This window comes from Balaenoptera physalus, assembly GCF_965194825.1.
Source record: "Balaenoptera physalus genome assembly, chromosome: 20".
NCBI lineage: Eukaryota > Metazoa > Chordata > Mammalia > Artiodactyla > Balaenopteridae > Balaenoptera > Balaenoptera physalus.
The window spans coordinates 14,351,534-14,372,315 of record NC_138901.1 but is presented as its reverse complement, the minus strand read 5'-3'; the positions used below and the strand labels follow the sequence as shown (position 1 = coordinate 14,372,315).

Sequence of the window (20,782 nt, the reverse complement as noted above, 5' to 3'; positions counted from 1 at the left end):
TAAAATCTTTCGACACTATGCTGATCTTTTAAACCTTTATACCAATAATTCCCAATAGGCTGCTTTAACAAGACATACACGAATCCCTCCTTGCACACCTGCCTATGGTTATAGGTTAAAGTCTCCCTTGGATTTTCTTCCTTATTAGAGTATTAGTATCTCCTTGAATTCAGGGACCTTTTTAGCTTTCTTTAACACGGTGCTTATTATAGAGCATGTTCATATATATGTTGATTGAATAAATATTCAACCATATTCAATCAATAAACATTCAGCCACTAAAGATTCTACTTTGTGGAATTCAGGCTCTGTTTATCTGTACGTTATAGCTTGCTCTATTTGGGCAGAGCTCAGAGGCCTGGTCAGAGACAGATAGATGAAAACTTGGACTCTCATAGATGCAAAATTATGTAGTTTTTTTCCCACAGACCTCATAGCTATTCCCAGGAGTCAAGAGGATGAAGCTCACAATGTACAAGCAGTAATTGATTCATTGGCTTTGGATTATCTGCAGGTCAGCTTGTCTCACATAACAGGTTGGTATATACGTAACCATCAGATAATTTTGCGTTTTACTAAAATAATTTGTTTTGTAGCACTCTAGATATTGTTTAACCAAATGAGTAAGCTTGTGAAATAGACCAAACAGCAAGACTGAGCCAAGACAATTCACTGGTATAGTTAAGACAACCATCCTTATGAGCTTTTCCAGGAGTCATACATTGAGTTTGGGATAGGTCTAAGATATAAGAATCCTAGCTGGTAGTTTGAGGTGTGTTTTGTTGTTGTTACTTTGAAGCTATCAGTCTGCTTGTTTGTAGTTGCTAAAAATTAGAAACACCTAAATGTCCATTAATAGGAACAGGTTAAATAAATTATTATAGCTCCATATAGGGAACTACTCTGCAGCTGTGAAAGATAATTGATGGTGCTCTGTATACAGCGTTCCATATTAGCAGAATGATGATATTGTATGAGAAAAACGTGGTGCGGTTATAATGCTAATGTGCAGAGTATGCTACTATTTGTTAAAAACTAAGGTGGGGAGAAACTATATGCAGTTGATTGAATGCCAAAGGACTCTCTAGAAGCATATGCAAAAAACCTGTAATACTGATTACCTCCAATGAGAGGAACTACAGGGCTGCAGGACAAGGGTGGGATGAGACTTTTCATTTTATACCTTTTGCACTTTTGGAATTTTGAACCATGTGAATGTATTACCTGTTCAAAATAAATAAAACTGTAAATTGTTTTTCAGCCTTTTTCCAAAAAAGTGTACATGCTTGTATTTAAAAGCCAAACGTACCAAATACATTTGTAAATCTCTATTTTTGGTAAATAGAAAATGAGGATTAGTTCAGTAAATTATTACAAGCTAATGAACAGAGGGAATCTTGGGGACTTGAAACTATACTTAAGTCACTAAGCGAAGGTTTATACTGTTTTATTCTTTGACAGTCGTTAAAAGAGGTATATGTTAATCAGGGTAGGTCATTTACATCTCTTATTTTGATGTATCAATAAGATCTTAAGTTTTTTAGTGCAGTTCTAGGTGAATGAATGTGGTAAACTAGTTTGGAGAAAATTCATTTTGAGGGATAACCCTGTTCTTTTGAAATTTGGAATGGCTTTATCACCCAAGTAGGGTAATTTCTGGTATTTATATTTACTAAATAAACATACTGTACACCAAGGTTGTGTCTGCTTATAGAACTTTTTGATGCAGAGCTGCCCCTGACAACTCATACCCACCCCATCCCCATGGAAAGTTGCAAAACTGCTCACCTCCTCCAGTAGACTGCAAAGCAGCAGTGTTCCCTCCTGCAATTTTTTTTCGCCAGCCTAATAAAGTTCAGCTTAGTTGCTTTATTTATACTTCAGTATAAAACTTAGAGGATGAAGTCCACTTATTTTGCTTCTTGATAAATGAAGGACTATGCCAATGAATTATCAACCATACTATTCAAGACTACCCCTTTTTCTTCAGATATAATCAAGCATCAAGAAATTAATGTTTTTAATATTTATAATATTTTTTCTCCTGGATTAATTTATAATCTTTGTATCATGAACAATATTTTCACAGTGGTATATCCATTTCAAAATTATGAGGCTTTCAATTTCTTGGTTAATTTTTTTTAATAGCTCTGTATTCTGTGTTCAGGAGAAAATATAGTGAAAGGAGATAAAGAATCTATTAAGAATCTCCTAGAAATATTTGATGGGTTACTGGAGTATCTTACAGAACACATCAGTGAAACATCTCACGAGAAAAGTAAGTTTAAGAAAAAAATTTGGTTTGATTTATATTCTGTGTTATGTCTCTTTTTGTCTTTTATCTTTTTGCCTATTTTTTTCCATAGTAATTAGAATCACTAATACACTGTATCTGATAAATTTAATTATAAATTAAATTTCAATTCTCATTGTTCCAAGTGGTTGAAACCTCTATCCTAGACTACCATCATGTCTTTTGTTAACTTGGATATTGCTTATAAGGTACTTTAAAGCTAATCTGTAATAGAAAGCTAAATCTGGCTAAAATTGCTTATTGTCCTATTACATGAAATTCCTTACTCCAAAATTTCCTATGTCAGAACTGCCATTTTTGTTATAAATTTGGATACTGGGAAGGCATCAGCAGGAAGGGTTGGTACATTTCTGTCTCCAACCTACACTTCAGTTTGTGACAGCCTGAATATTTTTTATTTCATTCTTCAAGTGACTCAGTTCTCCAAATCGTAACGGTTTATTGTATGAAATTTTGATATTATGTTTTTTTAATGATAAAGATCATTATTGCTGTATTATTTTCCAAAGGTGTCGTGGTTATTTAAACTGGATCATTAGTGTATAAGTGCTATTCATAATCTTTGGCTCTATAAATCCCATTTCTAGGGATTTGTCCTAAGAAAAAAATACAAAAGAAAGGTGCTTGAAGGTCTTCACACAATGTTATCATTGGGGGAAAAAAAAACAAAGAACCTTATGTCTTAACACTTTGAGACTGGTCAATAAATAATACTGTATGTATTAATACACAGTGAATAATATATGACCCATATTAGAATGGGTTTACTATTGTAAAGTTATCCAAAACAAGTTTTTAGCAGCAATAGCAATTAGTATAAATTCTAATACAAACGAAGACAAAAAATTTGGGCAGGCTCATCATTCCTAATTCTCACACTGTTGATGGTGAGACCTATGCTGTGAATATAACATCTGAAATTAATCTTAAATTCTTTAGTTAGAGGTAGTTTTCTACCTTTCATCCTTGTTGCTGAAAAAGACTTAAAAGCATATAGAGATAAGGCCTAGAAGGAAAGATTGAAAGGCACGCCACACTGTACATTTTTTTTTTCAAAAAACTTCTGAGTTTTGAGTGTTTAATGTATGTTAAATATCAACCTAGGTACTCTGGGAAGATTCACAGCTGCATGCCATGTTTATTGCTCTCAAAACTATACTCAAGTCAGGGAGACTGCCATAAATACACACAGTAAAAACATTGTAGGAGGATTGGGAAGGAGTGAATGACATGCAAAAACTCACCTAATTCAAGGCTACCAGTAGGTATTTCGATGCTCTGTGGCTTTTTAGTCATTTTAGCAGCAAGAGTAAGGGGAAGAAAACTACCTAAAAGAGTGATTAATTTGAAATGTTCTAACGACAGGAATTTTTATGATGTAGTACTTGATCGCATGTAAGGGAGAGATGATAGGCAGTGGGGATGGAGAGGAGGACAGAACTGAGAGATACTTACATGTGAGGCTGGTAATAAAGAAATGCTGAGTGGGGGATCTTCCCAGGGGAGGTCAGTAGGATATGATAAGCTTAGTGCTGCTAGAAGGGAGTTGCTCAGATGGGGCCTCCCTATGTGATAGTACTGTAGTTGGAGAATGTTTTCTGAAGTCTGATTCTCACCTTTGCAGGTCCAAGTTTATATAGCAGTATTACCTAGAGCTGATCAGAATCTTCAAAATGCCAATTAGTAATGGGAAATAAATCTGTATTATCACTAGTCATGTCAGGTACAGAGCAGTTTCTTCTGAGCTAGCATTATCATTTACCACTGAAGATCAAGGGATTTGAAGGCAGACTATGGGCTTAATGCTGCCACTCACTGTATGACTCACTAAGTTTCATCCCTCACTGTAGGACTGAAGCTCTCTAAGCCTCAGTTTTCTCATCTGAAATTCTTTCATGATTGTAGTGAAGGTTAATAGATATGCATAAATAATTTAGTATTGAACCTAGCCCAGAGTAAATACACAATGAATATTGACTAATGTCGTTAAAATGTTGCTTGGCGAATATAGAAACAGAAAAAAGTGAAGGTGGTTGTTTAAACAGGAAATCTCTAGAAGTGGGATGGGAATATCCAGACGGGTATATCTGAAGTAGGAGGTTTCACCCACATACCTCCTGAAATCACTTCCCTAGTGAGTTACTGCCACTGTGAAAGTGTATTTCTTAAGTATGTTGGGGTAGAAAAAAGGTTGAGAGTCTTATTTTGTTTTTTTGGGTGTGCCGTGTGGCATGAGGGATCCTAGCTCCCTGACCAGGGATCGAACCCATGCCCCTGCAGTGGAAGCACAGAGTCTTAACCACTGGACCGCCAGGGAAGTCCCAAGGTTGATAGTCTTAAGGAAAATTTCATCCACACCTTGATGTGGTCTCACTCTTATCTTAGGCTAGGGCATGATTGTCTTGCAGCTTGAGGTAGGCTGACATAGTCATGTTTTTCTGAAGCCACATCCTAGTCATCTTGCCTCAGATATCTCACAGATATCTCTATCTCACAGATAGAGAAGTGTAAAGAATACTAAATGAACCTACCACCTGGCTTAAAAAATAGAACATTGCTAATACAACTGTAGACCCTGCTTTTAAAGCAACACTTGCATGCTCATTGCAAGTAATGATTTGGTTCTTACTTCACTTTCACTAGAGCCCAGTTTACCAGGAAGGGGTTGAGGGTATTTTACTGTCCTTACCTCTACCCATCCCCTATAGAGAAATAGTTGCATTAACTTGGGTTTTTTGGTATTGTTTTTATCTGTTCTAAACAGGTGAAACTGGACAGGGTTCTAAAGAATCCCATCGAGGAGACCCTTTGGAAGAGCGAGAAAGTACTAAAGAATCCAGATCATCCTGGAAAAGAGTTTCTTTTGAGAGGTAGCACTCAATATCTGTGAATTTAAGCAAAACAAGTTATGCTTTTCTTTCTACTAAGAATTAAAATTGTACACAATATACCAGAATGACAGCAAAAAAACAAAACAAAAAACAAAGCTGATGTGAAAATTTACTAACTTCTCATGTTTTAAACCTCCCTGAGGGAGTTTTAAGAACCTCGAGCTATATATAGTACTTAATTCTCAGCATTAGCCACCTACTTAATTTAAAACATTTCCCTTAATCATCAAAGTAGTTTATGTTCCTTGTTGAAAACTTGGAAAGTACAGAGGAATAAAAAAGAAAAAAGATGAACTGTATCATTCAGAACTAAGTAACTGCTTGTTAACATTTTGTTGTAATTTAGCCTTTTTTACTGTGTTTTTCTTTTGGGGATTTAGTCATATTGTCTGTATAATTTTGTTCCCTGCATTTTAAAGTTTAACACATCAAGTCTTTTCCTAACTTAATAAAGTCTTTATAAAAATCATTTTTAATCACTGTATAACATATCATGCATATGGGTGCATCATAATTTATTAAACCACGCCTCTGAAGTGGAGGTAGTTGTTCCTTTGTTTTTCATATTATTATTATTTTTTTAATGTGATACATACTTCTGTTTCTTTCTCTACCCTCCTCCCACTCATATATTTAAGCTACATTGAGAGTCGAAGACTATGAATGATATAAGGCTATTAAAAGTTGCCAAATTACTTTCCAAAAAGGCTGTGACTATTTAAATACCCACCAGCAGTATAAAAGTACTGGGTTACTGCACCCTCATCAACCAGTATCACCAACCAATACCAGAGTTTTAAAATTTATGCTGTTTTCATAGGCAAAATGTAATGTTGTTGCAGGTTTGATTGTACTTCTGCCAAGAAGAGGTTGAACATGCTGCTATGATTTTCCTTTAAGTATCCGATTATCAGTTTTTTTATGGAGTTTGTCATGGTTTGAAAAGCACAGGCAAAGCCTTCTTGTTTAAATATAGTATGTTGTAGAAAATGTGTCTTAAAGGAGACCGTCAGAAAATAAATTTTTTGACTTTATTTTTCATTATTAGATTAAAAAAATAACAGAAGTGCAGAAGTGAAACAATAAAAGGATGTTTAATACAAAATTAATATCCTACCTAAATTCCCTTCACTTCCACACCTCTAAAGTAACCAGTATTTATTGTTCTCTGTGTATATTCGCCTGTACATTTAATCTTTGACACTTTATACACAGCTTTTCCCGCCATACATGTATCAGTTAAAACAGATAAGCAGCAGAAGGAAAAGTCTCCTGTTTTCTGCACATCACAATGACGAATCTGAACATCCATAGGCAGGCTGCTTGAAGCAGCTCTCGGGATCCTCACAGAAAGGGCCCTTTGTGGTCAGGCCAGGCCATCAGTAAGTGGGGAAACTCTTTCAGGTGCTCCTCGTCATCTGATGCATTGGGCCCCTCTTGGGGTGGAGATGAAGCAGAATCCACTGGTGAAATAATTAGACTTGGAGACACAGCACACACGTTTTCTCTAAGAAGTAATGGTGAGTAGTTAAACTTCAAATATCAGTTATTGTTATTCAACATAAAACTGTGAAAATGTAAATAGTTATACTTAGAAGTGTTTAAAAGTTGAGAAGAATAGAGAGAGCCCTAACTGGACATCAAAATTGAAATTCCAGAATACTACAGTTACCCACTATATATGAACAGTTGTCCAGAATGAGTCAAGTGGGAGTCCTAGGCACATGGGCAAATAGGTGGATGCAAGTTTGTTATGTAATATGTGGGACTTGATACCCTAGGAAGAAAATTCTGGATGCAGCTTAACAGTCTGGTCACACTCAGAATACCCCTTAAGTATAGTTTCCTGAGCTGGGTGACTCACTTTTTTCATGGTTTCAACCAAGTGTGTACATCCAGTGGCAGTTTTTCTCCCAGGCTTCAGGCTATATTTCCAGCAGTCTCCTGCTTATACACAGTAAACCTGAATATCTCTCAGGCCTGTTTTGAGACTCTCACCTTGTCCTCCTCCAACCATCCCACTTCCTGTTCTGCCCATCTTGGTTGTCTTGCTTTTCTCTTGGCATCATATAGTTTCTTTTTTCTTTTCTTTTCTTTTTTTTTTTTGGCTGTGCCATGCAGCTTGTAGGATCTCAGTTTCCTGACCAGGGATTGAACCTGGGCCACGGCAGTGAAAGCCCAGAATCCTAACCACTAGGCCACCAGGAAACTTCCAACATCATATAGTTTCTTTTGTTGGAATGCTCTTCCTTCCTGTTTCTGGCAAACTCACTCTATACAAAGCCCAGCCTCTGAGGCTCTGTATTCCTACATTGTGGTCTTCTCACCTTGAGTATTATGTAAACTTTGAGTTCCAGGGACAGTAGCGACCTCATATTCATTCAGCAAATATTTATTTAATGCCTTCCCTTTGCCAGGCAGTGGTGATACAGTAGTAAACAGAATAGACACAGGCACAAATCCCTTCCCTTATAGAACATATATTCTACTTGTGGAGGCAGTCAGTAAATAAGACAAATAAGTGAAATGTCTGATAAAATTATTCACATTCGTCTTAGTATTCCAAAAATTAGCAAAACAGTAGGCCCACAATAAGTATGTTTTTAAATGGAAGAACAGGAATGCTAGAGTAGAATTAAGTACATTAAATTATGGGAATCAAGTGGCCTACATTCTCTTCCAGACTCTGCTGCTGGCAGTGTGACTTTGGACAAGCCCCTGATCTTTTCTGTTTCTTCAAGTGTGAAATTAGAGAATTAAACTAAACCATCTTTGAAATCCCTTTCAGCATTAATACTCTAATTCCAAGGAATAGACACTCCATTCCAAGCAATTGTGTTCGAAGAACCTATGTTTGGGAGGTCAGACAGTAAGCCAAAGACATGTACTTGCCACTGGGATGGGCAAAGTAGCAGAATGACCAGAGTCAAGTGTAGGTAATGCAAGAATGTCTTTTCAAGGTAGAGAGTCAGATGAAAGGGATGGTGATTTTAGAAATGGTGTTCTGTGATAGCAAGTGCCATGTAGAAAGGCTATATCTATAAAAAGTGAATTATTATTTTCAGATTTTAACTATTCAGATTATAATGCAATTAAAAGAAAAAAAGAAATGGTTGAGAGAAAAGCCAGGCTAAGGTGTTTGGGTTTGATGTCATATGGTAGCTTACTTTTATATTTGGATTTTACTTCATCAGATAAATGTCATCATACACATTCTTAGACATCTAATTTAGGCTTTAATTCCAGGACTATAAATCTTTCTTTTTTATTGCAATATAATTGACATATAACATTATATTACTTATACAGATGTACAATATGATTCTTCAGTAGTATGTATTGCAAAATGATTACCACAGTATGTTTAGTTAATATTCGTTACCAAAAAGTTACACATTTTTTTCTTGTGATGAGAACTTTTAAGATCTACTCTATTAGCAACTTTCAAATATACAACACAGTATTTTCTTCTTAAACCTTTTTTAAAATTGAGATATAGCTGATGTACAATATTATATGTTACAGGTGTACAACATAGTGATTCACAATTTTTAAATTTTTATATTCCATTTATAGTTATTATAAAGTATTGGCTATATTCCCTGTGTTGTACAATATATCCTTGTAGCTTATTTTATACATGATAGTTTGTACCTCTTAACCCCATCCCTGTCTTGCCCCCTCCCCACTGGTAACCACTAGTTTGTTCTCTATATCTATGAGTTTGTTTCCGTTTTGTTATATTCACTAGTTTGTTTTATTTTTTAGATTCCACATGTAAGTGATATCTTATAGTATTTGTTTTTCTCTCTGACTTATATCACTTAGCATAATACCCTCCAAGTCCATCCATGTTGTTGCAAATGGCAAAATTTTCATTCCATTTTTATGGGTGAGTAGTATTCCATTGTGTGTGTGTGTATATATATATATATATATATATATATATACACACATATACGTGTATATATATATATATATATATATATATATATATACACACACACATATATATACACACACACACCACATTTTCTCCATCCATCTGTTGATGGACAAAGGTTGCTTCTGTATCTTGGCAATTATAAATAATGCTGCTATGAATGTTGGGGGTGCATGTATCTTTTCAAATTAGTGTTCCCATTTATTTTGGATATATAGCCAGAAGTGGAGTTGCTGGGTCATATGGTAGTTCTGTTTTTAGCTTTTTGAAAAACTGCTGTACTGTTCTCCACAGTGGCAGCACCAATTTGCATTCCCACTAATAGTGTACAAGGGTTCCCTTTTCTCCACATCCTCACCAACATTTGTTATCTGTGGTCTTTTTTTTTTTGGAGGGGGTCAACATACACTTTTTTTTAATGTATTATTTTTTTATTAATTTTTATTGGAGTATAGTTGCTTTACAATGCTGTGTTAATTTCTGCTGTACAGCAAAGTGAATCAGTTATATGTATACATATATTCCCTCTTTTTTAGATTTCCTTCCCATTTAGGTCACCACAGAGCATTGAGTAGAGTTCCCTGTGCTATACAGTAGGTTCTCATTAGTTATCTGTTTTATACATAGTAGTGTATATATGTCAATCCTAATCTCCCAATTCATCCCATCCGCCCCCTCCCCCCCTTGGTATCCATAAGTTTGTTCTCTATATCTGTGTCTATATTTCTGCTTTGCAAATAAGTTCATCTGTACCATTTTTCTAGATTCCACTTGTAAGTGATATTATACAATATTTTTCTGACTTACTTCACTCTGTATGACACTCTCTAGGTCTATCCACATCTCTGCAAATGGCATTATTTCATTCTTTTTTTATGGCTGAGTCGTACTGCATTGTATATATGTACCACATCTTCTTTATCCATCCCTCTCTTGATAGACATTTAGGTTGCTTCCACGTCCTGGCTATTGTAAATAGCACTGCAATGAACATTGGAGTGCATGTATCTTTTTGAATTATGGTTTTCCCTGGTATCTGTGGTCTTTTTGATGATAGACATTCTGACAAGTGTGAGGTGATATCTCATTGTGGTTTTAATTTGAATTTCTCTGATGATTAGCGATATTGAGCATCTCTTCATGTGCCTGTTGGCCATCTGTATGTCTTTTTTGGAAAAATGTCTATTCAGGTCTTCTGCCCATTTTTTAATTGGGTTTTTTTTTTGATGTTGAGTTGTATGAGCCTTTTATATATTTTGGATATTAATCCCTTTGTCAGTCATCTCATTAGCAAATATTTTCTAATTTTAAAGATTGTCTTTTTTTGTTTTTTTGTTTGTTTTTTTGGCCACGCTGCGTGGCATATGGGATTTTAGTTCCCTGTCCAGGGATCGAACCCGCACCCCCTGCATTGGAAGCACAGAGTCTCAACTGCTGGGCCATCAGGGAAGTCCCTAAAGGTTGTCTTTTTGTTGATGGTTTCCTTTGCTGTGCAAAAACTTATAAGTCTAACTAGGTCCCATTTGTTTATTTTTGCTTTTATTTCCTTTGCTTTAGGAGACAGAGCCAAAAAGATATTGCTACAATTTATGTCAAAGAGTGTTCTTCTAGGAGTTTTATGGTTTTTGGTCTTACATTTAGACCTATAATCCATTTTGAGTTTATTTTTGTATATGGTGTGAGAAAATGTTGTAATTTCATTCTTTTACATGTAGCTGTCCAGTTTTCCTAGCACCACTTATTGAAGGACTTTTTCTCTATTGTATATTCTTGCCTCCTTGTCATAGATTAATTGACCTTCAGTGTGTGGGTTTATTTCTAGGCTCTCTATTCTGTTCCACTGATTTATGTATCTGGCTTTGTGCCAGTTCCATACTGTTTCGATTACTGTAGCTTTGTAGTATAGTCTGAAGTCAGGGAGCATGAATCCTCCAGCTCCTTTTTTGCTCAAGATTGTTTTGGCTATTCAGGGTCTTTTGTGTTTCCATACAAATTTTAACATTATTTGTTCTAGTTCTGTGAAAAATGTCATTGGTAATTTGGTAGGGATTGCATTGAATATGTGAATTTCCTTGGCTAGTATAGTCAATTTAACAATATTCTTCCAATTCTTGAACATGGTATATCTTTACATGTGTGTGTCGTCTTCAGTTTCTTTCATCAGTGTCTTATAGTTTTCTGGGTACTGGTCTTTTACCTCCTTAGGTAGGTTTATTCCTGGGTGTTTTATTCTTTTTGGTGCAATGACAAATGGGATTGTTTCCTTAATTTCTCTTTCTGATAGTTTGTTGTTAGTGTATAAAATTGCGACAGATTTCTTCATATTAATTTTGTATTCTGCAACTTTACTGAATTCACTGGTGAGCTCTGGTAGTTTTCTGGCGGCTTCTTTAGGATTTTCTATATGTAGTATCATGTCATCTGCAAATAGTGACAGTTTTACTTCTTCCTTTCCAATTTAGATTCCTTTTATTTTTTTTTCTTGTCTGATTGCTGTGGCTAGGACTTTAAATTCTATGTTGCATAAACATGGTGAGAGAGGGCATCCTTGTCTTGTTCCTGATCTTAGAGGAAATGCTTTTGGCTTTTCACCATTGAGTATGATGTTAACTGTGGGTTTCTTGCATATGGCCTTTATTATGTTGAGGTATGTTCCCTCTATGCCCACTTTCTGGAGAGTTTTTATCATAAATGGGTGTTGAATTTTGTCAAAAGCTTTTTCTGCATCTATTAAGATGATCCTTTGATTTTTATTCTTTCAGTGTGTTAATGTGGTGTATCACATTAACAAATTTGCAGATTCTGAAAATCTTAGCATCCCGGGGATAAATCCCACTTGATCATGGTGTAGGATCCTTTTAATGCATTGCTGGATTCGGTTTGCTAATATTTCATTGAGAATTTTTGCATCTATGTTCACCAGTGATTTGGGCCTGTAATTTTCTTTTTTTATGATATCTTTGTCTGGTTTTGGTATCAGGGTGATGCTGGCCTCATTGAGTGAGTTCGGAAGTGTTCCTTCCTCTGCAATTTTTTGGAATAGTTTGAGAAGATTAGGTGTTAACTCTTCTCTACATGTTTGGTAGAATTCAGCTGTGAAGCCATCTGGTTCTGGACTTTTCTTTGTTGAGAGTTTTTAAATTAGTGATTCAGTTTCGTTACTGGTAATTGGTCTGTTCGTATTTTCTGTTTCTTCCTGGTTCAGTCTTGGGAGATTGTACATTTCTAAGAATTTGTCCTTTTCTTCTAGGTTGTCCATTTTATTGGCGTCTAGTTGTTTGTAGTATTCTCTTATTTTTTTTTTTTTAATTTTATTTATTTATTTATTTATGGCTGTGTTGGGTCTTCGTTTCTGTGCGAGGGCTTTCTCTAATTGCGGCAAGTGGGGGCCACTCTTCATTGCAGTGCACGGGCCTCTCACTATCGCGGCCTCTCCTGTTGCGGAGCACAGGCTCCAGACGCGCAGGCTCAGTAATTGTGGCTCACGGGCCTATTTGCTCCGCGGCATGTGGGATCCTCCCAGACCAGGGCTCGAACCCGTGTCCCCTGCATTGGCAGGCAGATTCTCAACCACTGCGCCACCAGGGAAGCCCTGTAGTAGTCTCTTATGATCTTTTGTATTTCTTTGGTGCTGGTTGTAACTTCTCTTTTTTCCTTTCTGATTTTATTGATTTGGACCTTCTCTCTTTTTTTTCTTGATGAGTCTGGCTAAAGGTTTATCAATTTTGTTTGTTTTTTCAAAGAACCAATTCTTAGTTTCATTGATCTTTTCTATTGTTTTTTTAGTCTCTATCTGTTTCTGCTTTGACCTTTCTTTCCTTCTGCTAACTTTGGGTTTTGTTTGTGCTTTTTTTAGTTCTTTTAGGTATAAGGTTAGGTTGTTTATTTGAGTTATTTTTTGTTTCCTGAGGTAAACTTGTATCACTAACTTCCCTCTTAGAACTACATTTGCTGTATCGCATAGATTTTGGATTATTATGTTTTTGTTTTCATTTGTCTCCAGGTATTTTTTTAATTCCTCTTTGATTTCTTCAGTGATCCATTGATTGTTTAGCAGTATATTGCTTAACCTCTGTGTGTTTGTGTTTTTTGCAGTTTTTCTTGTAGTTGATTTGTAGCTTCCTAGTGTTGTGGTCAGAAAAGATGCTTGATGTGATTTCAGTTTTCTTAAATTTACTGAGGTTTGTTTTGTGGCCTAGCATGTGATCTATCCTGGAGAATGTTCCATGTGCACTTGAAAAGAATGTGCATGCTGCTGCTTTTGGGTTGAATGTTCTGTATATCTATTAAGCCCATCTGGTCTAATGTGTCATTTAAGGCTAGTGTTTCCCTATTGATTTTCTGTCTGGATGATCTGCCCATTGATGTAAGTGGGGTGTTAAAGTCCCTTATTATTAGTGTGTTACTGTCAGTTTCTTCCTTTATGTCTGTTAATGTTTGCTTTATGTATTGAGGTGCTTGTATATTGAGTGCATATATATTTACAGTTGTTTTGTCTTCTTCTTGGAGTGATCCCTTGATCATAACATAATGTTCTCCTTTGTCTTTTGTAACAGTCTTTAATGTCTATTTTGTCTAATATGAGTATTGCTACCACAGTTTTCTTTTGTTTTCCATTTGCAGTGTCTCTCTCTCTTTCCATATATATATGTGATTGTCTTAAGTTGCTGATTTCTCACTTTTAAATGCATTTTAACAACCCTGCATTTGTACTCTCCTTCCTTCATGATTACTGTTTTTGATATTATATCTTACATCTAATTGTTTTGTGTATCCTTAACTGCTTATCGTGGTTATAAATGATTTTGCTCCTTTTCTCTTTTAACCTTACTAACTTTGTGTGTGGATGATTTCCTACCTTTACTGTATGGTTGCCTTCAGCAATGAACTTTTTCATTTTGTAACTTTCACCTTTCTAGTTATGGCCTTTTCTTTTTCACTTAGAGAAGTTCCTTTGACATTTGTTGTAAAGTAGTTTGGTGATGCTGAACTCTTTTAGCTTTTGCTTGTCTGTAAACTTTTTGATCTCTCCATCAAATCTGAACGAGAGCCTTGCTGGGTAGAGTATTCTTGGTTGAAGGTTTTCCCCTTTCATCACTTTAAATATAGCCTGCCACTCCCTTCTGGCCTGCAGAGTTTCTGCTGAAAAGTCAGCTGATAGCCTTGTAGGAGTTCTCTTGTATGTTATTTGTTGCTTTTCCCTTGTTGCTTTTAAAGGTATTTTTAAAAATTTATTTATTTAATTTATTTATTTTTGGCTGCATTGGGTCTTTGTTGCTGCACGTGGGCTTTCTCTAGTTGCGGTGAGCAGGGGCTACTCTTCGTTTCAGTGCGGTGGCTTTTCTTGTTGCAGAGCATGGGTTCTAGGCACCCAGGCTTCAGGAGTTGTGGCTCGCGGGCTCTGGAGTGCAGGCTCAGTAGTTGTGGCGTATGGGCTTAGTTGCTCCGCGGCATGTGGGATCTTCCCAGACCATAGCTCAAACCCGTGTCCCCTGCATTGGCAGGTGGTTTCTTAACCACTGCGCCACCAGGTAAGCCCCCCTTGTTGCTTTTAATATTCTCTCTTTATCTTTAATATTAGCCCTTAGAACTAGAGTGTGTCTTGTAGCATGGAACTTCTCTGTGCTTCCTGGACTTGACTGTCTGTTTCCCTTCCCAGGTTAGGGAAGCTTTCAGCTATTACGTCTTCATATGTTATCAGCTCCTTTCTCTCTCTCTTATCCTTCTGTAATGCTTATAATGCGAGTATTAGTGCACCTGATGTTGTCCTAGAGATCTCTTAAAGTGTCCTCATTTCTTTTGATTTCTCTTTAATTCGTTCAGCATCAGTGATTTCCACTATCCTGTCTTCTAGCTCACTGATCCATTCCTCTGTATCATTTAGTCTACTTTTAATTCCTTCTAGTGTATTTTTCATTTGTTATTGTATTCTTTATTTTCATCTTCTTGGTCTTTATATTTTCTAACTCTTCATTAAAAACTTCTAACTTCTCATTCTGTGAATCCATTCTTCTCCCGAGTTCTTTGATCATCTTTATGATCACTACCCTGAACTCCTTCTCCAGTAGATTGCCTATCTCCACTTCACTTAGTTCTTCTTCTGGGGTTTTATCTTGTACCTTTATCTGGAACATGTTCCTCTGTTGCCTCATTTTGCCTAAGTTGCTATTTTTATTTTTATGTATCTGGTATGTTGATTGTATTTCCCAACTTTGGAGAAGTGGCCTTTTGTTGGAAATGCCCTATGTGTCCCAGCAGTATGTCCTACCTGAGCTATATGCTCTAGGGGTTCCCCCTATGAGGACTGCATGGGTCTTTCTGTTGTGGTGGGCTCACTATGTGGGCAGTCTGGTATGCTTGGTTGGCCCCTGGGCCAGTTGGTTGCCTTGTGCAGAGGCTGCCAGCTGCTGGTTGGCTGGTCACGAGGTGGCTAACTGCATAACCACAGGGACCCCTGGGGCTTATACTGGCTCAGTGGTGCAGAGAGTCAGGGTCTAGAAGACTCCAGGGCTGTTGCCTGCCCACTGGTGGGTAAAGCCAGGTCCTGGGTTAGTGCTGGTCTACTGGCGGACAGAGCCAGGTCCTGGTTGCAGAGCCCAGGGTCCCAGAGCTTGTGTTGGATTGCTGGTGGGGGGGGGGGGGTTGGGGAGGGCAGTTCCTGATACAGTTGAGTATGGGGTCTGAGGTGTCCTGAAGCTTGTGTTGGCCTGCTAGTGGGGAGGGCTGTGGCCCAGCTGGTCCCAGCACAGGGTCTGGCCTGCTAATGAGCAGGCTGGGTCCATAAGTTGCAGGACTAGTTTTCTTTCTTTTTTTTTTTAAAATAATTTTTTTAAAATTAATTAATTAATTAATTTGGTTGCGCCAGGTCTTAGTTGAGGCTCACAGGCTCCTTTGTTGAGGCTCACCAGCTTGTTAGTTGCGGCAGGCGGGCTTCCTTAGTTGCGGCTTGCCAGCTCCTTAGTTGCAGCAGGAAGGCTTCCTTAGTTGTGGCATGCAAATTCTTAATTGCAGCATGCATGTGGGATCTAGTTCCCTGACCAGGGATCGAACCCGGGCCCCCTGCATTGGAAGCGCAGAGTCTTAACCACTGTGCCACCAGGGAAGTCCCAGGACTAGTTTTCTTGAGTCTCATGTCTGTCTCCTGGTGGGAGAAGCTGGTCCAGAGGCTAGAGCAGGCTCCCTGAAGGGCAGGGCCAGGGTGGGGCTGTGTCCCTGCCCAGTTAGTTGCTTGACCTGATGTGTCCCAGCACTGGCACCTACAAGCTGTTGGGTTGGGGCCATGTCTTGACGCTAATGAGCTAGAGGTAGGATTCCACAATGGCGCTTGCCAGCACCAGGATCCACATGGTAGAAGGAGCTCCTAAAAATGGCTGCTGCCAGTGTCCGTGTTCCCAGGTGAACTCCAGTTGCCTCTTGCCTCTCCGGGAAGCTCTCTAAGATCAGCAAGTAGGTCTGGCCTAGGCTCCTCTCAAATTACAGCTTCTGTCCTGGGTCTCAGTAGATTTTGTGTGTGCCCTTTAAGAATGAAATCTCTATTTCCTGCAGCCCTCTGGGATTCCCAAAAGTAATCTCCAGTGGTCTTCAAAGCCAAATGTTCTGGGAGCTCATCTTCCCAGTGCAGGCCCCCCAGGCTGGGGAGCCTATGTGGGACTCAAGACTTCTCACGCCTTTGGCAGAACCTTTGCAAAGTAATTGTTCTCGTTTGTGGGTCACCCACTGGGGGATATGGGACTTGACTATATTGCAAGTCTGCCCCTCCTAGCCATCTTGTTGTGGTTCATTCTTTATGTCTTTAGTTGTAGAAGATCTTTTTTGGTAGGGTCCTATCTTTTTCATCGATGGCTGTTCTGCAGATGGTTGTGATTTTGGTGTGCCCATGAGAGGAGGTGAGCTCAGAGTCTTTCTACTCTGCCATCTGGGCCATCTCCCTTCCTTAAACCTTTTATATAAGTAAGGAGAAACCCCTTCCTATGCACCTCGTAACAGGATACACAGCAGGGTCTCACCATTTTGCAAATCTGGCCTGCCCCTGGGGCCAAGGCACTGCTGCTCTGTGACTCTGAGTGGGGGAGGGGGTAATGAGGCCTCTACAAGAATTGGGGTTTGCTTTATAGGTGGCGTGAGCCAGATTCCTTATGGAGGAGCCTGGGATGAGAGGCCTTTGGCGCCCAGGGCACCCCCCCCCCCAATACAGTATTAATGTAGTCACCATACGGTACATTACATCCCTATGACTTACTTATTTTATAACTGGAAGTTTGTACCTTCTGACCATCTTCACTCATTTGTTCTACTGAAGACCGTTGTTTTTTTTGGTAAATGAGATGTATTTACTATACAGATACTTAAATAATTGATTTTCTTTTTTTTTTTTTTTTTTTTTTTTTTTTGGCCACACCGTGCAGCTTCCGGGATCTCAGTTGCCTGACCAGGGACTGAACCCTGGCCATGGCATTGAAAGCTCGGAATCCCAGCCATTAGGCCACCGGGGAACTCCCTAATTGAAATATTATTAATGCTTACAGTAGAGAAGTTCACAATCTCTGCAATAATAAAACAGTATCTTCTAAAACAGTCTGAAGATCATTGAGAGAAATTTGTGTAACTTTCATTCTGACAAATTAAAATTTCCAGATGATAACTAAGCATGAGATTTTAGGAGAAATTCCATCAAAAAAGAAAGAGCATGTGAAATGGTTATTCAAGGAGCCGAAGAAAAAAAGGGACCTAGATAAAAATGAATTAGTCTGTGGTCAAACTGATGACAAATTCAGTATCATGAAATCGAGGACCAAGTTGTGAATTTTGAACATTATGTCTTAGAGGATATACATGTGAAATACGAAGTTAAGGAGGGAAATTTACATACTTAAAACATTTTGATATGAAAATGGCCATATTGCACTGGATTGTGGGAAAGGAGAGCACAAAAAGATGTATTTGCAGATTTTTAAAAGACATCAGTTGAGTGTCAAAAATTTGAAAATACAGTATTCGGGAATAAATTGTGTGGATTTGGGGATCTGTACAAGGTGAATTTTTCTGTATTTAGTGATTTTATCAGTTGACCTTATTGGTAAACAATGAGTTTTCAGGGTGCATTCTCATACCATTGAAGTGAGGAATAAGTTTATGGTGAAGTCTTTCATTAAACTGAAGAAGGGATAGATAAGTAGAAAGTTATTTAGAGAGGGGAAGTCATTAATCCATTTTGTTTGTGGGAAGTTTGTGTATTGTAGATTTCCAAGGGAGCAAAGTGGATATTCCCTCAATTTCAGAACTATTTTTAATGTAGCTCTCTGTGTACTAACATTATAGAGCTGATTCAAAATATTAAGCGTTTGAAAATTAGACAAAACAATTTGTTTGACCTACAAATCTTTGATTATGGTACCAGCCAAAATCTCTAGTTTAGAGATATACCTGTGCAACAGTCAGCATTTCTGTTACAAGTCTGGCACCTATTTTTCTAAAGCAAAGGAATGAAACACTGTGTAAAACTTTGTTTTTAAGTTATATAAATGATTCTGGGCTACAGAACTACGTATTGCTCTCTGATAGTTATTAAAAGTAATTGGTATTTCAAGCAATCAGACCAACATAGTTCTATGATTATGTCACTTCTGATATTTTTATCCTCAGGGTATTAAACTCGTAGCTTTTAGTCTTAACATTCAGCAATAAAAAAGTTTTACTTTAATATTTTCTAGGTGCCCAAGGTCCTAATGAAATGCAGTCTAAAAAAGCCTCAACCCTACCATGTTCTGACTCACATGAAGAAGTGCTGAACACTCCCTCATCTAGTTTTTTGTCCAAGAGTGGGACATCCTTTGTTGAAGACAGTGAGTAGTAATACATTGAGTTCTTGAGACTCTTGCTGTGAGTTGGAGACAGTAGTTCTTGCAGCAGTTGCTATTAGCCTTTTAACTTTTGTTGCTCTACAATTAATGCGATTCATTTTGGTTTTACGTGACCTCATTTGTAAATGTTTGCTATTAATTATGAACTCGGATTTCTTCATAAGATGGTCTTTGGTCACATGTTTTGCATCCGCTATTTTATTTAAATCGTCTCCTCTCAAACAGACTTTAGGACAATAAGAGTCTGTTATGTTAGACTGATGAGATATCAGTTGGTGGTCTTCAAATTATAATAACTTGAAAAAATTCTCATTTTGTACTGTCTCTGAGGTTTTCATATGGTTAGTATTATATAAAGTCATTGTTAATGGCTAACTATTTTTATAACACGTGGATGAACCATAATTTATACAGCTATTCTTCAAGCCATTTAGGTTTTTAGTAATTTTTCATTATTTTTAAATAACTTTTTAGGAAGCATTTTTATGATAATAACATTAAAATTACATTCTTCCTGATTTAATTAGGTCCCTACTTGTTTACTGAGGATGAGTCCCTATTTTCATTGTTTTTTTGGTGTGTTTTTTTTTTTTTTAATCAAGTTTAAAATACATTTCTAAGTATTGTGTGTGAACATGTTTGTATAGGGTATGTGTATATATAAAATGATACAGGATATATATATATATATATATATATAAAATGGTTTATTTCTTAGAGTTCATCTTAATGTCCACTTTGATTTGTCCAACTAGCGGAAATTCCTTCTGTGGCTATGATTCCAAATGCTAGGAAGTTAGGGGAGCCTATCCGATCAGCTATTCCTTTACATCCACCTTACCATCCTTCAGAGCCTCGAGCTCCCTGCCCCATAGGAAAAGAATACTTGCGTTCAAGTCACTGCTCCCATACCATGAATTCTACTGGAGAAGGCACAGCATTTTCTGTGGTAAGTGGAAAAGCTTGCTTTCAACTGGTCAAAAGTCTATAGATTTAAAAAGGTCTCTGCTAGAATTGTAGTCAAGGATACTGCACTAATCAGAGCACTGTACTTCTTAAAATTTACCTCTGCATATACCTGTATATTCTTACCCTAGGAAGATAGGGACAGGATGACTATGTAAAAGGGGAAATAGTAAGAGCCAACACATACTGAATGTTTATTTTGTGCCAGGCACAGTTCTTCCTAATTTGCAGGTATTGAATAAATTTCTTCTTACAGCACAGCTCTCCAGTAGGTACTATTTATATTTCCCATGGGGAAGCTGAAATAGAGAGTTTAAGAGTCTTGTCTGAGGTCACACAGCAATTGTAGAATTAGGATTAGAATTCAAGCATTCTAGTTTCAGAACCCGTATTGTATGTCTCTAATTAAGTAATTGAAATGTTTTAACATACAGGAAAGTGTCAGAAATAATCTTTCATCCATATTCCTATTATCCAGCATGAACTACTGTTAACTTTTGGCCTATTAGCTTCTGTTCTTTTCTTCTTTGAAAATAAAATCCTTTTTTATACAGTCATCCTGTTCCTATCTTTCTAGCAACAAGAACACTCAGGTATATGCCAAGGGTAAATTTATAAATGATACACTCTCATTATTAAAAATTCACATGGTGCCGAAAAAGTAATTAGCATTAGGTGACCATAATTCTAAACATTCTGTGCATCTATTTAGATAGGAGGGTAGATGGATAAAAAGAGAAAAAAGGGATCATAGGATAATGGTTACCTTTGGGGAAGGCTTGCAGGGATGGTGGAAGGCCTTCTGAGT

The 20,782-nt window shown here is 37.3% G+C and overlaps 1 protein-coding gene across 7 annotated transcripts in view; it reads left to right on the top strand.

Moving 5' to 3' along the window:
- The window catches only part of CEP95 (centrosomal protein 95), a 72,340-nt gene that overhangs the window by 2,404 nt on the left and 49,154 nt on the right, over positions 1-20,782 (top strand). The window contains exons 3-9 of one of the 7 annotated variants that reach the window (XM_082442029.1): positions 429-536; positions 2,168-2,278; positions 5,079-5,184; positions 6,610-6,725; positions 10,525-10,608; positions 18,859-18,990; positions 19,764-19,957. In XM_082442029.1, coding sequence (XP_082298155.1) covers positions 429-536; positions 2,168-2,278; positions 5,079-5,184; positions 6,610-6,725; positions 10,525-10,608; positions 18,859-18,990; positions 19,764-19,957 — 851 coding nt within the window. Of the gene's footprint in view, positions 1-414; positions 537-2,148; positions 2,279-5,078; positions 5,185-6,609; positions 6,726-10,524; positions 10,609-18,858; positions 18,991-19,763; positions 19,958-20,782 lie in introns of all 7 variants that reach the window. The other 6 variants (XM_082442030.1, XM_082442031.1, XM_082442032.1 and 3 more) reach the window with 6 other exon arrangements.